Source organism: Gymnoscopelus microlampas (genome assembly GCF_963454915.1).
Source record: "Gymnoscopelus microlampas genome assembly, chromosome: 9".
In the NCBI taxonomy this organism is placed as follows: domain Eukaryota; kingdom Metazoa; phylum Chordata; class Actinopteri; order Myctophiformes; family Myctophidae; genus Gymnoscopelus; species Gymnoscopelus microlampas.
The window spans coordinates 31,239,568-31,257,163 of record NC_139946.1 but is presented as its reverse complement, the minus strand read 5'-3'; the positions used below and the strand labels follow the sequence as shown (position 1 = coordinate 31,257,163).

The following is a 17,596-nucleotide window of genomic DNA, read 5'->3' as shown; positions in this document are numbered from 1 at the left end:
GAACGCCCACTCAGCTCCTGATTACTCTTTACACGCAGTGTGGAGTGTGTGTGTGTGTGTGTGCACGCTTGTGTGTTTTTTGTGTGTTTGTGAGCCCATGCATCTGTCCTGGAATTCTGAAAGGATGCAACCAAACAAAGCTACTTTGATAGGAGATGCAAGTCAGCCCGACGGGGCCATGTCTGTGACCTACAGCCTTATGCCACAGATCAGTCCAACACTGGGGGAAGAATTTAGTCATAGAGGGATAATTACAGATAAGGGATAAGAGGCAGATTGTAGAGGCCTCTGCCCCAGGGAAACTTTAATACTATGTGTTTTCCTCTGATTCGGAGCCATTGTAACGTTGGTGTGTTTGTGCGTGGGGGGGGTGTTGAATGCAGGTATTTGTCCGACCTCCACGCCCCCGGCGACCCGGCGTGGCAGTGCATCTACGCCCAGCACAAGTGGATCCTGCAGCTCATGCAAGACTGCAGAGACGAGTTCATCAATGACCAGAGAGGTGACTTAACGCATGCACGCACATGCGCACAGCCATTTACATTCATATGCACACGCGACACACAACTTGGCTGACTCATATTACGCACAGAATGAAAAGTCCCTATTTAGCATTTCCAATCAGGCTGGTGAATGTCGTGAATTGGAAGCTGGCTGAGTCTTAGAGAGCTCCAGCTGCCTCTCCGTTAACCCATTAAGACCGGGAACGCATCTGTGTGTCATTTTTTAGATTTCTTTGGCTATTCAAAAATAGCAGATTCATAAGCTCATAGCGCGGCACAGAGTGCCACGCTATCAGCTCATAGATCTGCTATTTTTGGAAAAATCGTGAAAATGTGTGCAAATATTTGAATGTATATTTTTTAAAGCGAACATTTGTAAAATATTTCGTTCTAGGGACCTCCAGAAGCAATGATTTGAGTTACAAATGTTCGCTTTAAAAAAATATATATTCAAAGATTTTCACAAATGTTCAAGATTTTTCAAAAATAGCAGATATACAAGCTCATAGTGCGGTACTCTGTGCCGCGCTATGAGCTTGTATATCTGCCTTTTTTGAATAGCCAAAGAAATCTTAAAATGACACAGATGCGTTCCCGGTCTTAATCGGTTAAACGATCCCCTGGCCATTTTTTTCTCTATAACCCCCTCATTCCTCTCTGGAACCCCTTTCTGTCATTCCCTCTCCTTCTCTTTCTCTCCTTCTCCACCATATCTCCATCTCCCCGCCTGTTCTGCCATAGGCCCGCGTGTTTATTTTTTCATGAGCGTATGAATAAGATGAAAGCGGGAGAGCATTGGGTTTGGATTCAGATCTCAGGGGCCTGACATGTTACAGCATGCAAAGACACACACACACACACACACACACACACACACACACACACACACACACACACACACACGCATATAGAGAGAGACAAGGCCGCACAGATGGATTGGAACAATTAACCCCAATTAAGCTGTTTCTCTGTTAAATCAGCCAGCAGGAAAAATGTGGATGTGAAACCGTCCGCTCAGGAACAACAGCGGATTCACCCACCCTGCTCGCACGCACGTGCACACACACGCACGCACGCACGCACGTATGCACGCATGCGCACGTACACACACAACCGCACACACACATGCCTATATACACACCCACATGTTACTTCCATACAGAGTACATAGTGAGTGGGTGGCTCCTTGACATAGCCGAGGTTGGAACATAAACACGTCTAATGCTAAAGGTAACAGTGGTTTCCGGGGCTCAGGTTGATGGATATGAGGTCCAGTGGTGTCCCCCCCCCCCACCCCCCTGTCTTTTTATTATCATTGTCAGGGATGGCCCTGCTCATCCACACACAAACACCAGAAGTCAAACTTACCCCTGAATGCATAGTCTTTAGCCAGTTGATAGTCTTTCTCTCCCTCACACACACACACACACACACACACACACACACACACACACACACACACACACACACACACACACACACACACCAGCACATGTAAACATACACATACATGCACACTTCATTCGCTGTCTTGCTCTTTCCCTCCTTCTGTCTCTTTCTTTTCTCCCCCTCCAACAGCTGTCTCCTGTCTGTCCCTTCCCCTGTCATACTGTACGCAGCATGGCCCCTCCATACACACACACACACACACACACACACACACACACACACACACACACACACACACACACACACACACACACACACACACACACACACACACACACACACACACACACACCTGGTAGCTATTTACCACAAAGCCCCCCCACCACACCACCCTCCGCAGTCCATCCCTCGCTTTCAGCCCCCCGATCCCCCCCTACCCAAGTACGAAACCAGCGCTTCCTAAAACATCCCTCTGCCAGAAGCTGCTTCAACCACCACCATCGAATACCACATCCACCGTAATGCCCACCCCACCCAGCCCCCCCTCTCCGCATCCATCCACCTCCACTCCTCAAACCCACGACACCCCCTTTACTGGTACCTCTCAACCTTCTTCCCCTGCCACCTCTTCTCCCTTTTATCACATTGACCCCCCCTCCCCCTCCCCCCCCATGTCCATTCGTATGAGTCAGTGTTCTGTTCAGTGTTGCCAGATTTTGCGAAAGAAATAAACCAGTTCGACGAAAACAAGTCCAAAAGAAGCGACTATCAGTACCACTTAAAACCTACAATATATAGATCGGCTATTTGAAAATAGCAGATCTATAAGCTCACAACGCATCGCGATGCGTTGTGAGCTTATAGATCGGCTATTTTATTGGAATATTTTATTTGGAATATTCTTTGAAACATTGTATGGGGGGTCCCTGGCACAAGATAGTTTCAGATGGGGATACCCAGGCAATTACATATTCATTTGGGGGTCCTTGACATGAAAATGTTTGAGAACCACATGTCTTAAAAACATTAAGAAACAAGCACAAAAGAATGCAACCTGCAACTACCAATATTAACGACTAACGACTTCACTGGAAAAACAAGCCCAAAGTCGCTCGTAATAAGTGGACATGGCAACACTGGTTCTGTTGCTGTTGTCAGTGGCACACGTGGCCGTGGATGATTGATAAATCCTTGTGTAAAACGGCGCACCATGTTCCTCCACTTCCAGTCCAAAATATGTGAGGCTACATGATTCCGTAATTACACCCCCCCCCCCTTCCCATGTAAATTGCCTCAAACATGAATTAGGCACCATTCTTCTTCGTTTGAACCGAGGCCAAAATCTTGTGGAGTTTTTTGATGTGAGGGAGGGGAGCGTATAGCGGCACCAAGCCGCTTCCGTACGCCTAAACGCTCCAATTGCTCGCGCTCTTGCTAGCGCGGTCCTGACGCTGCCTGGTCCAATTATTATAAAACTGCGCCGCTCTTGTTTCCTGAGCAATGCTCAACCCTCTGCCAATGTCAATACAATTAGCAGCAATTGTGACTGTGGGATAATAGCGCTGTCGGTGAACAATTAGTAGGGATTCCTGTGTCAGTACATCGTGTAGGGCATCACGCGGTTGTGATTTTAAGCTCAAGCTGGGTACTGTACATGGGTTTAATCTGTCTGTTATTACACTGCACCTATTTAGCGTCTTAATTAAGTATGTCTGTGTGCGAGCGTGCAGTAGATGTCTTTTTTCTGGGTGTGCCTGTGTTTGTGCCTGTTACACAAAAGGCCCTATATACTGTACAGAATGAACATGGTATATAAGGGCTGTATGGATTATATACATTTCATTGGAGAGTGTAAGGTGCGTGCCTGTTTTGTGTGTGTGTGTGTGTGTGTGTGTGTGTGTGTTTAGACAGAAAGCAACCGTGTGTGGTCGGGGTTGGTGACCCCATGGGGAACAGGAAGTCCTCCGACCTGCAGAGGAGCAGGAGGAAGTGAGCAGCGCAGATACATGCACACACAAAGTCTTTACCACACACACACACACACACACAAACACACACACACAAACACACAGCCAAGTTGAAATCTAACGTCACACATTTTAACGTAAAACTCACTGCTAAGAAACATAGCAGCGTATCGAGTCATTTGCACACACAAAGAATACATGTGCAATGCATGTGCACACATGCACACGCACATGCACACACACACTGGCGCCTCACTCTCAGGACGCCAAGGGTTCACCCGACACCTGGATCAACAGCAACTCTCATCCCTATAAAAAGAGAGGAAAACATCTCCCAAGAATGAGAAGACTGTGCCACGCCATATGGGATCTGTGGTGTGTGTGCGTGCATATGTGTGTGCGTGCGTGCGTGCGTGTGACTGTCTGTCTGTCTGTATACGTGCTGTGTGTTAGTTTGCTGGTTGATCTGAGTCAGACCCAGAGTTCCCTTACATTTTGAAGTTTGGGAGGGTTGATATGCTGTACAACTCAGCATTTGCTCTTTTCTGCTTGGGGATTTCTCACCACTATATCAGGGCTGAACACGTAAACCCCACTCAAAATGTTTGTTACTCACCAGCATGCTCTGTATGTATGCGAGACGTATGTTTTGGAAACACGTCTCATTCCTCGCCCCATCACTTTCAATAATGTTATGTAGGCGGCTCGCACGGTTGGGTGGACTTAGCTTAAGTTTCATTTACACCATAGTAATCAGGTTGACACCGCCACGGTATTTCACTTTCACTTCACCATGCATGAACTTTTACCCCTGTAATCCTGTACCTGGCCTGTAGACCCGTTCGCAACTTCATGTGAGGGGAGTTTCTCACTTGAACTGAGTCAATGGGTACCTAGACATGAAAAATCAAAGAGGTGCTCGTCCGCCATAGTGCCACGAATGGCGCAATGGCCAAATCAAATATGGCCGCCATTGGCTATGATGAAAATCCAACTTTTTTGTTTCTGAGTGTATATAAACATGCAATACCTCCATTTTGACTAATTTGGGGGTGGGGAATTCATTTCTGATATTGTTATGACCATTTTGGGTGATTTTGACCTTCATTGACCTAATTTGACCTAATTGGGTGTTGAAATGAGCTAATAAAAGTGATATAGACCTACAAAATGACATCCAAACACAAGATCAGATAACAAATTCTCTCAAAGTGCACCATATGTGTGCATGCAGGTTAGTGTGATGGATTTTTACAGGGGGGATTTTCAATGTTTCCATGGCAGAATATGATGCACGGAACTCCAGCAACACGGCACCCACATCGGCGAGTGTCACACTTGCCTGCACACTTGCATACTGTGAGCAGACTTGGTGGTAAGGCCTTCAGACACTTTGATGGCAGGAGTGTGCCAAAGTGCTCCTCCCACCCATGTTCCATTGGTGCTAGGCTTGCCTCGGGTTACTTGGCTGTCGAAAGCAGGTGGCAAGCCCTATGCACCAGAAAGGCACCTCTTTCGATGTGGCCTCTGATCACACTACTTGTGGGAGGGAGAGCATCAATTCCAGCACTGGCACTAGTATAATTTTCTACCCTGAGGTCATCAAATGTCTTGGCTGTTGTACGTGACCTGGCCCCTGGCCAGACACGTACCAAGTACTTCTCTGCCAACGCTGCGTCTTTTTCGGTCAAGGTGTTTGCCTCTCCAAAATGTGTCAGATATTGCACTGGGTCAGAAGCCATAGCTGCATGTTTGGTCCCCACCTTGCTCATGCAGTCCTCTCCAGTCAGGATATGTGCCTTGATCACTGTCTTGGCTAGTGGTGCTCCAAGACGAGAGACTGCTTGATGCAGTGGAAGCATGCGCTGCTTCTCACTAGTGCCATACATGTTGCCAGATCTCCTTCATCCCCAGTGCTTGGAAGTATGGGGTGTAGTATTAAAGTAATGCAAAGGTGTCTGTGTCATTGGAGACTACGACAACTCTCTTGCACTGTTTCACACGAACAGCCCACTCCACATGCACCACCAGCCTGGTGTCAGCCTCTTCAATCCAGTTCAAGAGGTCAGGGATCTCTTCGCCACAAGCCACCTTTGCTGGGAGCACCTCATCATCAGAGACAACAGAGCTGACAATGATGGTAGCATTGTCACAGGCTTGATTGCACACCATATCCCGAATAACAGCTGGAGATTCCGCTTGTTCTCCTCAGATGCCCAGAACTTGTCAAGTTGCTGAGGGATAGGCGTGTGTCTGTTCATGCCAATGATGTCGATGCCTGTTGAGTCTGTGCCCCGCATGCGCTCCCCTTCCTTTAGAGACCTCTCAATGTAGGAATCAAGCACAAGATGCATGAACTCTGGCTCTTGGCAGAGGGATGATGTTGAGCTGTTGATGGCGTTGATGACAGCACCTAAAGTAGGTAATCGTGCTAGTGGCATCTGCCGCATCTTCGACATGAAGTCTACGACAACGTGAGTGGCAAGAGTAGACTTCGGACTCCATTGGGTGAGGTCAAGTCCAGGCTCAATCTCACTGACACGTTTTGACTTGTTGACATGAGCTGGAAGGTCACCATCAAACAGGGCAGATGCTGGGAGCACATCATGAGTAAGTACCTGCCGGATGTTCATGCCCCGCTCCTTAGCAATGTCCATACTCCTATCGTCTCAGCCATGTCTTTGGGTAAGACTAACTTCTGCTCCTTCATAATGGTTGTTGGTGTCTTCTGTGGTTGCTCGTTGAACTGAGGTAGCTTCCTCTTTGATATGGTTGTGCTCATTTTCTTGGTCTTCTCGACTAACCTCTCCTGCCTGCATGAACAGTAGACACGCTCCCCATTTTTGAGACAATTGAGCAAGCGTGGAGCGACCCTTCTGTCAACAGCCTGCTTTGTGAGCAGATTGTGCAGTGGCACGGGCACATTGACCGTCATTGAGTATGGGTTCTGCCGCTCTAGCACGAAGTCCAGCAGCTGAGTGGTGCTCAGTGCATGCTGGAGATGGCATTCTGTCTGTTTCATGGTGTGGTTGTTGGTGAGAAGGTTGAGGACATTGGTGATCGACCTAATCTCGTGAAACAACAGCTCGAACTCTGCCACAGCATTTGCATTGTGTGTGGCTCCTACTACATAGGGACCTCCAGGACCCTTTGACACTCGCTGAATGGTCTGCTCGACCTCCATGTCACCTCCTACAGCGCAGAACCAGCCTTGGCGATCCTGAACAACCGACTGGCCTATATAGAGAAGCGCCGGTAGAGCTCAGGATGTGTGAACTCTAGCACCTTGATTTGTTCAAGATACCATGAGCCATGACGCAGGTACATGTAGTTTATGCAGTTACATTCTGCAAAGATCGGCATAGAGTCCTCGACAGTAGCAGCATGTAGATTCCAGTTCCCTTCTCTTTCAGAGACTACAGCATTCTTGATGACGGCCACCAACTCCAGCCAAATTCCAAAAGATTGGCAGAGCTCTGACTTGACCTCACACTCCTTGTCAAACTCAAGAAAGTCCTGATTCAACTTCTCTACTTGTCCAATCAGGGCCTCAAACTGCTGAATGACCGATCTGCAATGTTGATTTGCAGCCAGCGTAGAGTGCAGTGCCTCTACCTGTGCAAGGACTGGATATGCAGCTTTGTCCTTGTTGTGCCAGAACATCTCCCACTGGAGTGACCTAAACACATCCTCCACAATCAGCATCAGCCCGGACATAATGGCTGCCGTTTAACATTGACTCTATCACACCAGGTCCAAACACGGCACACTCAACCAGTCATCCAGGCCAGAACCTCAAAGCCGTTTTCCCTGGAATCTGAGCAGAACACAAGTCCAATGGAAAGGGCCCATGCAGAGGAAGAGATCCTTGAACTGTTCTGTCTCGTGCAGGTAAATATCTACAGCCGAGGTGAACACACCTTCATCGCACCATATCGTAATTGATGCCCGATTTAGTTGTCTACGAACACTCTGGAAGTTCATGAGGCAATTCCTGACGGTAGCAGGCTCAGTGATGGGTCTTGGTATGACAGGGAGGAAGCCAACGCGCATTATCGGCACCACAGTAGATGAGACAAGTGTGTGCACAGCGGCCCATATAAGAGGGTCTCCTGCTGGTGCACCACAGCGGATCAAACTGATCAAGAATTCTCTCTTTACAGATACACTTCGGGCAGTTGGCATGTTGAGTAATGTTGCTTGCTTGTTTTCAGGATGCAGCAACATGTCTGGTGGCAGGGTAGGTCGAACTACTGGCTTGGCATGGGGAGGTACCTCTTGACATGGCAACTTTGTCTGCAGGATTGGATCAGAGTGGCTTAATCCTGTACTTGTCACTGGAGGCTTATGAAGGGGTCTGTTCACGGTGGCATCTTGAAACGGTACTAATGCTGCATAGTGTGAACCCTTGGTTCGGAGAGTGATGATTTATCAGCGTAATCTGAGTTGTCCATGCCTGCCATAGTATAATCCTCCCTAGTGAAAGTACTTGGTATGGGTGTCTCTCCAGCTTCTGAGCATTTCACAGCATAGCTAGCGAGAAGACTGTGGGCAGATCTGATGGTCTGGTAGCTCGAACAGGAACCAATCCGGTTGAAGGCTGTGAGAAGGCGCTTGCTGCGATCTCTTGCATAAAGGGAATGGCCAAGCATCATATGCAATGGTGTTCGCTTCACTCCACTGTGAATGTTATACACAAGTATTTGGAAGAGACAGTGCAGCTGTGTACTCTTGTGATCTCTCACCCAGTTCTCCCCATGGTCAAAACAAGATCAGAAATGAATTATACATGTCAGAATTAGTTGAATTAGACTTATTGCACCTGTTTTTAGTCCTAACAATGGCCAAGTTATGGCAAGGTCTTCGGAATAGCAAAATGACCTTGACCATGACCTTCCAAGGTCAAAATCACCCAAAATGGTCATAACAATATCAGAAATGAATTCCCCACCCCACAATTAGTCAAAATGGAGGTATTGCATGTATATATACACTCAGAAACAAAAAAGTAGGATTTTCATCATAGCCGATGTCGGCCATATTTGATTTGGCCATTGCGCCATTCGTGGCACTATGGCGGACGAGCACCTCTTTGATTTTTCATGTCTAGGTACCCATTGACTCAGTTCAAGTGAGAAACTCCCCTCACACCAAGTTGCGAACGGGTCTACAGGCCAGGTACAGGATTACTGTTGGCTATCTCCTCTTTGCCCCGTTGCCCCAGCGCCCCCTACCCAAGAGGGGTCAGGGCATGAGGCAGGGGTTGCATTAGGACTCGCTCATTCATCCGCCGGACCATACTGTAGCTCCCTGTCGCCATCTAGTGGAGCCTTCATTCCTGGCTGAAAACGGTCCGGCTTCGGACGTTACAGAGCCCAGTTTGGCCCCCTTCTAAACCCGGTTCACCCCTGGCCCGCACAAACCCCACAGAACAACGGGACATTGTCTCAGCCGCCGGCCATGGGGGAGACGGATCAGAAGACAAATAAAGAAAAGGCGAGGGAGGGCTGTTTGGTGTGAAAGCCCGCTGAGCTTATTGAGGAATGTGGAGTTATGGAAATAGTTTGTTTGATTATTTGATATCCAAAGTATGCATTTCTGAGTTAATTTCTCTCTCTCTCTCTCTCTCTCTCCCCCCCTCCCTCCCTCCCTCTCTCTCTCTCTCTCTCTCTCTCTCTCTCTCTCTCTCTCTCTCTCTCCCTGTGCGTCAGTAGGTGCTGGGGCCATATCTCTGGACCTGGAGGGGGATAGTCGTCCATCGGCCCTCAGCAGAATCAGCCACACAGCGTCTCTTAACAGAAGAGGCAGCCACGCACCACGCCCCAGCAGTGAGCAAAACTTGATAATATACTGTTCATGTTGCTATTTATCTGCTATTTAAACACCCCTCGTCTGGGTATTATTCTCCTACCGCTTCTTGTGCCTGCATAACCTGTTTTTAGTATTCATTCTGCGTAAACATAGCACATCTTAGCACATTTTCTTGTTTGTGTGTGTGTGTGTGTGTGTGTGTGTGTGTGTGTGTGTGTGTGTGTGTGTGTGTGTGTGTGTGTGTGTGTGTGTGTGTGTGTGTGTGTGTGTGTGTGTGTGTGTGTGTGTGTGTGTGTGTGTGTGTGTGTGTGTGTGTGTGTGTGTGCTGCTAGCCTGGCGCTTCGAGACCCCTCAGCAGGTGCAGTTTGTGGAGAAGCTGTCAGACGTTGTGATCGGTCAGCTGCCCAACTTCTGGAAGCTGTGGATCTCGTACGTTAACGGGAGCCTCTTCAGTGAGGTAACTTTCCTGTGCAGAAGGCCTCCAATCAACAGTGTGATCCAAAGGAGAGCTGTGAAATGTGCTGCTTTCAACTTTATAGGCTGAGGATCAGTAGCAGTTTGAAACACATGAACACATCCTAATGTAATGTTTTGTTAATTGCTGCTGCCCTCTGTTGAGTAGGCTACTACAGGTCCAGGATTCTACTGTGCTACCAAATTAGTAGCATCCATCACCCCCCCAAATTTACTTTTGGTACCTTGACATTTTTTAAAAGTGACATGTGATTCAAACTGAGAATTAACTCACCAAAATTCCTCCCCGTTGCTGCTGTATATTTTATTTTTCAAGCACGTTTTTCAAGAAATTGCTAATAGAGCCTTTGTGGATGATGATACACCTTCATTATGTTTGATGTCTGTTGTCTGTTGTCCTGCAGACAGGAGAAAAGTCTGGCCAGGTGGAGAAATCCAAGAAGAACGCCAGACAGAGACAGAATGATTTCAAAGTACGTTCCATGGAGACATTTCAGTTACAAAGTCGGATGTTGTGAGGTTGTTTCCTCACCTCTGATATTGATAAGAAACACAACTTAATGTGTCTGTGTGTGTGTCACTCTTCATCCATAGAAAATGATCGAGGAGATGACCCATCGGCTGGTGAGGCTCGTGCGGGGGGCTCTCCTCCCCGCCACTGTGACCCAGGGGGAGCTCAGCTTCTATGGGGGCTGGGAGAACAAGACGGACCTCTCTGGTCCCTGGCTCACTCAGGTCATACACACCGTCAGGTACTCAGTCACAACTGTTGCAACTTATCAGGGTACAGCAGTGTGCTTTGAGACAAGTCCAGGGGCCAGTTGCACCACCTCACACTAAGTTCAAACTTAGCCTAGTTATAACTTAAATGGCTTTTAAAAAAGCCATTTAACCCATTTAGCCGGGAAAGTATCTGTCATTTTTAGATTTCTTCAAAAATAGCAGATATATAAGCTCATAGCGCGGCACCGAGTGCCGCTCTATGAGCTTGTAGATCTGCTATTTTTTGTTTTTTATGTGAAAATGTGTGCAAATCTTTAAATATATATATATATATATTTAAAATATATATTCAAAGATTTGAATTTCGAAATAGCAGATCTACAAGCTCATGGCGCGGCACTCGGTGCCGCGCCATGAGCTTGTATATCTGCTATTTTTGAATAGCCAAAGAAATCTAAAATGACAGAGATACTTTCTCGGATTGAATGTGTTTAAGCTATAACTAGGCTAAGTTTGAACTTAGTGTGAGGTGGTGCAACTGGCCCCTGGTGTGTAGGACATATGCAACTATACAAAAAGTATTTTGTAGCGGCGCTAGCCGCTCTATACCTTTAGGTATAGAGCGGATATTAGCCCTCTATACCTGGCTTTTGGGTCAACGTTCTGATTGGTCAGGCTCGCCAAGGTTCTGATTGGTCAGGCTCGCCAAGGTTCTGATTGGTCAGGTCCGTCAACGTTCTGATTGGTCAGGCTCGCCAAGGTTCTGATTGGTCAGGTCCGTCAACGTTCTGATTGGTCAGGTCCGTCAACGTTCTGATTGGTCACTATTCATGACATCACTATGTTACTATTCATGACATCACTATGATGTCATGAATATAGAATTACATTATGACAGTTCAGTTTTTGCCACTTACCTTGGAATGCATTTGGTGATTCGCTTCCAATGGCACTATTTAGTGCCACTGGAAGCCTTGAAATAAATTTACAGAGATTTAATATTGTTTCTCTAGTAGAAACACATATCTATGACAAAATATATCAAAGGCGCCGCTACCTTCACACAGGTGTGATTTTTTTAAATGCAGTACAGTACTTTGTGCATCATTTCCCAATACATTGGCCAACTCTATACCCTAAAATAATACTTTACCCACTTTCATCTCTACATCTCTATTTCGTTCATGTTATTATATGTGAACAATTGATTTGATTTTATTTATTTATCTATTTATTCCCCCCCACACATTTTTGTAAATAGTGAAAATAGCAGACCTACAAGCTTGCATTGCACCGTAATGCATTGTGAACGTTAAATCTGCTATTTTTGCTATTTTGCAACCTTTCTAATCTGCTTTCTTTCTGTGTCACTCTCTTTTCCTCTCACTCTCTCTTTTACTCTCACTTTCTCTTGGTCTTTCTATCTCGGGCCGTATCTCTCTCTCTCTCTCTCTCTCTCTCTCTCTCTCTCTCTCTCTCTCTCGTCCAGGGGTTGCCACGAGGCTCTGGCTGCACTAGAGATCCCCAATGATCTTCTGCAGGTGATCCAGGACCTGCTGTTAGACCTGAGAGTGCAGTGCCTCCTGGTCACCTTGCACCACACCGCAGAAGGTGAGAATGACTATCAGGCATTAAGACCGGGAAAGCATCTGTGTCATTTTAGCCATTCTTTTATACTAAAAATAACGGATCTACAAGCTCATAGCACGGCACTCGTATATCTGCTATTTTTGAATAGCCAAAGAAATCTTAAAATGACACGGATGCTTTCCCGGTCTTAATGGGTTAAACTAAATTCCATCTTAAAACACCTTTCCTGCGGGGTGGAGCTCTATAGAGCGGTGTTGGTCACCCAGTTTGACATGCATTAGGCCACGGACTCCCACATATGATTGTTTATTTTTAATCTCTGGGACTCCAGTCGACACTGTACAATTTTACTCTGTGAATGTACAAATGGAACCAAATTCATTCCATTTGTACAAAGTCAGATTACAGCCCTGTAAGGGGTGAATCATTTCGCTATGGACCCCTTTACGTACCCCTGGCGGTCTCTGGACCCCACATTGAGAACCAGTGCTCTAGAGTGACAAATACAGATGGTCCGGATGAAATGCTGTCATCTGCTGCATTCTAACATAGCCTGCTAAACACTTGTGTTTTCTTTTGTTAACCCTGTACACAACTTTTGTTGTGGAGTTACAAGATGTGGCTTTCTTAGACATAAACACGATGAGCTTATGTAGAACCCCAAAAGGAAAGACTACAAATTGTCATTGTGTTATGGCCAGTTCAGCCATGTCGGGTGACAAGACTTAGGCATGCTACCGGTTTCTGTGTGTGTGTGTGTGTGTGTGTGTGTGTGTGTGTGTGTGCGTGCGTGCGTGCGTGCGTGCGCGCGTTTGCGTGTGTCTGTCTGATGCAAGAGTCAGGGTCGTTGTATAGAAAGTGAATTGACAGTAAAGTGAGAAGTTTTGGGTTTCTGTTGTGGTTAGACATGTTTGGTCATTTTGACATGGGCCTCTGATTCACGCTTCTCTGCTTGATAGAAACAGCTCAGTGGTTTCAGTCGTATGGGCCCAATTTCAATAAGTAGTGTGGTTGTCCCTCAGAAAGTCTCGATTCTAAATGTATTCACACTGGCAGTGACCTCTCACAAAAACCCTCATTCATGTTTAAGGATCGAGAAGGTGTTTGGTCCTTGAACTCGTATGTTTCAGTAAAGTGTAGGATTGTTTTAAAATGTAGGTATCTTCTAGAAATGCCCCATTGATTTATGTTTGTCTCCTTCCAGATGTCAAGAGACTTGCTGAGAAAGAGGACTGGGCTGTTGATAATGAGGGAATAACAAGTCTGGTAAGGTCACTTTACCACATCAAGCAGAAGTACTTGGACGTTATCAGCAGCAATAAGCAACATAAAATAATAACTAGGATTTCCCTCAGCTATCTCACAGCAACTAGACTTAACAGAATATCTATGTTTCACTTTACTGGGCCATTTGAAACTTTGTAGCAAACATGATGCTATATTGGAACTTTCAAATTCTAATACCTGTATCAGTAATGACAGACAACACGGTCAAAATGTCCTTTTAGAAAAGTAAAGGAAGTAAGAATTAATGTGGAGTTAATGCAAAAAAGAAAGTGCATGTTTCTCATGTAATGTGTGTCATGTATGTGGTTTGTCTACTGGTGGTGATGGTGAGTGCAGCCTGCCCAGTTTGAACAGTGCGTGGTCCAGATGCTGCAGTCGCTCAAAGAGCCAATGGAGACCAAACATGGGGAGATCAACGTAAGACCCTCACAATGCTGTGTTACTGTACTGTGTTTCATGTTAATGCTACATCATTTTACAGCTACGGTAACTTATTTTCTTAATAGAGCCCTGAAGCAAAGTAATACAAATTATACCAAATGGATGAATACATTTCAACGTGTAGGGGAGGGGTAAACAAGTCAGTGGGTCTTGTACAAACATCAAACTTCAGCCACAAAAAAAAAGGAAAAAGAAACCATTAATAGTAGTCAAACTTACAAGCTGTGTTTGAAGGTATGACTGAGAGCGCAAGTACTGAGTGAATGTTTTGCTTCTTCAGAGTAGACCAACACGTTTTAAAACAACACTTAATACAGCAATCAACATGCCACAATATAATGCTATTTGGTTGCCTTTTGGTTTGCCATTATTCTGTTATCAACTCGCCTACTAGAAGAACTAGTGACTGTCGGGGGTTTAATGAAGAGGGATTAATATCAACAATGACCGTCGGACCATCAAACACGAAACTATACTTTTAAAATGACAAAATGCATACGTTAAATAGATAGGTCACATGTTGCATGTTATGCATTTAATCCGCTAACCCATATTTAATATGTAACCAGAAAAAGAAGATATCATTAGTTTAAATAATAATTAAGAAAATTGCTATAATTATTATAATATAATTCAGCTATTCAGAAGGCGGCTGGCGCTTGTGGAACACCCTGCTGATAACAGTAGAACAACAATGACTGTTTTTTCTTTTACATGGACCCTAATATTTCACTAATAATCAGAATGATGGCTCAGAAGAAATATTGTCCATGTAAATGCAGTCAATGGGACATAATACAAAGAAAACTAAAACACATTACTAAACACTAATGGTGTTGTGTTCTCCCCTGTTGTCAGGTCCTCCAGCTGGAGCTGGCCCAGGACCAGGCCACCGAGCTCTCTGTAACCATTATGAAGGTACCCTCCAACACGACTCACAACCACAAATTGAAACCCTTTTAGGGGAATTGTTTTGTCAATTAACGGGTCAAGAACCCAAAGTGGGCCTCGTCATCTAGCCACAGCACTGACTAAGAATGACTCAGATAGGGGAGCCGTGTCTGCATAAGCACATACGATACACTGTAGAGATTCGATTTCACAGAATTATGTTTAGAAATAACAAAAACAAGTCCTTAAAAATAACATTGGGAAGGGACATCCCTGTCTCTTGCCTAGCCTCATGACACCATGTTATTAATCTTGTCATGTGGCCTCCCACAATTTTCATGCCCTAGTTTAAGAAACGCCTCTGCGCACCGCTGTGCAAACCACAGGCTCTGCTCTAGTACTCTGCGCCATTGTGCTCAAGATCTAGCTACTATATCTGTAGTGAACAGCATTATTTATGACCAGATGTGAGTGCAGCACTGGATCTAATTATATAACATACATTAAAGGGCCTATTAAGCTATTTTCAACAATCACCATTTCTTTGTCAGTAGGGAGGGAGTAAATAAGTAGTAAAACCAATGGTTCCCTAGCCATGTGGCCCATAGGGCAGGAGCCTACAGTTTTTTGTTTCTGTAGTGTGAGGCGGCTTGATGTACAAGTACATCCCCCAGCCATGATGTACAAGTACACCCCCTGACGCTAGTATGTCGCAGGGACATACCCCCAATCCAACCCTTGATGCCGAGTGCCAAGCAGGGAGTCATTTGGTCCATTTTTATAGTCTTTAGTATGACCTTGCCCAGGGAATTGAACCGCGACCTCCCAATCTCAGGGCGGACACTCTAACCACAAGGCCACTGAGTTGGTATGGAGGGAGTAGTCATCAATAAGGCTTACTGTACTTGCATAACTTAGTAGTAGTAATATGTAATTTATGTGCTTAGCTCCATACTCCAGAGACAAATTGATGATAGTGGAGTATGGAAATACTACAAATTGAGGTTGGCTATAGGCTGCGTTCGATTTCTAACCCCAACATCAAGCGGGTAGGTGTTGCCTAAACTCAGTCAGTTACTGTCCAAAAGAGAGGCCTTTTAATGGGTACAATGGTTGGTGTTTCAATGGATTGCATATACTGTATAACCAGAAATGAATGATTGTCCGCTTTACCAGTGTTGAAGTGTTCCTTCAAGTGTTTTCTGTTGTTTCAGGTTTTCATCCACTGTTTGGATGAGCTGAGCACCAACACGGATGGAGATATTAACACATCTCAGTAAGTGTGTGTTATTATTCTTTATTCAGTCATGGTAGGGTTTGTACACTGTAAAACCCTGAAGGTTAATTTAACTCATCAAATGGACCCTTTTGATTACATTTTTACACTCTCTGAGTTACAAATTACTAAATTAACACTGATAATTTTACTGTTTACCTTGTTATTTAGTTCCATTGTAAATCTAGTCTAGTGTATAAGTTGATCTACTGTCTACATGTGTTGTCAGTATGTCGGTGGACCTGGCCTCCCCAGATCTGTTCAGCGGTGTTCAGGAGGAGTTCAGCCCCACGCCGGTGAGCAAAGACAATTGTTTACTTATTTCTCGCTATCTGTTTGCGGTCCGACCCTCAAAATCCCACATTTGTCGGCTGGCAGCATCGAGAGTGAGCTTTCTTTCACGTGGTCTCCCTCACCCGCACACAAACAGACACACTCAGGTCTCATTCATTCAAACCACCAGAGCGCTATCGTGCTGTTTCCTGGTCGTGGATAGGAAGCACATACGTCCTCATTTCCTGTAAGATGTGAGTGAATGAGGCTGAGCTAAGGGAAGGGGGTGGAGGAGATGGAGCAGGGCATAGAAGGTTTCTGGTAAAGGCAAATAAAGCGTGGTACAGACGGGGTTTCCCCTAACCTCTGCCGTCTAGCAGGGATGAGACAGCCAGGCTGTATTGAAGGCACTTGACCAGAGTTCACACTAGTGCCAGTCTCAATGTCCTGTTGGTATACACTGCTTATGGTACAGTTAATACTGGTATGTTGTGCTCTCCAATGTCATGGATATGCTATAAGCAATGTTACACGAGAGTGTGTTCTTTGCTGTTATTATTGCCATGACAATGATGCGGTTTAATGTCGAGTTCCATTAGCATCACTGAAGTGGCAATAATAACCATAAAGAACACCTTCCATTGTAATATTGCCATTATACAACAGTTACCAATGAAAAGGTACTACAGGAACTACTCATTATAATGAACAATACTGTATGAAAAATTCAGATATCAACACATTGAACACATATTTATTCCACATATTTATTCCATGTGTATTTCACCAATCGGGGGGGAAGTGAATCACCAAAGTGCTGCCCTTCCTAGCAATTTTACAGAAATGTTATATGTAATATTATTCCGTTTTAAATCATGTGCAGGATCATTAAATCCGAACTGCGGCTAGATCAGAGTCTGGCTTGATAAGATCAGATGTCGAAATTTCGAGTCGTCGTATGAAAAGACTAG

The 17,596-nt window shown here is 45.3% G+C and overlaps 1 protein-coding gene across 6 annotated transcripts in view; it reads left to right on the top strand.

Moving 5' to 3' along the window:
* exoc2 (exocyst complex component 2) overlaps positions 1 to 17,596 on the top strand; it is a 61,292-nt gene that overhangs the window by 35,114 nt on the left and 8,582 nt on the right. For 5 of the 6 annotated variants that reach the window (XM_084065652.1, XM_084065650.1, XM_084065649.1 and 2 more), the window contains 11 exons: positions 384 to 502; positions 9,571 to 9,687; positions 10,003 to 10,127; positions 10,549 to 10,617; positions 10,739 to 10,896; positions 12,357 to 12,478; positions 13,662 to 13,723; positions 14,081 to 14,161; positions 15,044 to 15,103; positions 16,291 to 16,352; positions 16,582 to 16,648. In XM_084065652.1, the coding sequence (XP_083921778.1) occupies positions 384 to 502; positions 9,571 to 9,687; positions 10,003 to 10,127; positions 10,549 to 10,617; positions 10,739 to 10,896; positions 12,357 to 12,478; positions 13,662 to 13,723; positions 14,081 to 14,161; positions 15,044 to 15,103; positions 16,291 to 16,352; positions 16,582 to 16,648 (1,042 nt within the window). The remainder of the gene's footprint in view (positions 1 to 383; positions 503 to 9,570; positions 9,688 to 10,002; positions 10,128 to 10,548; positions 10,618 to 10,738; positions 10,897 to 12,356; positions 12,479 to 13,661; positions 13,724 to 14,080; positions 14,162 to 15,043; positions 15,104 to 16,290; positions 16,353 to 16,581; positions 16,649 to 17,596) is intronic. The other variant, XM_084065654.1, reaches the window with a different exon arrangement.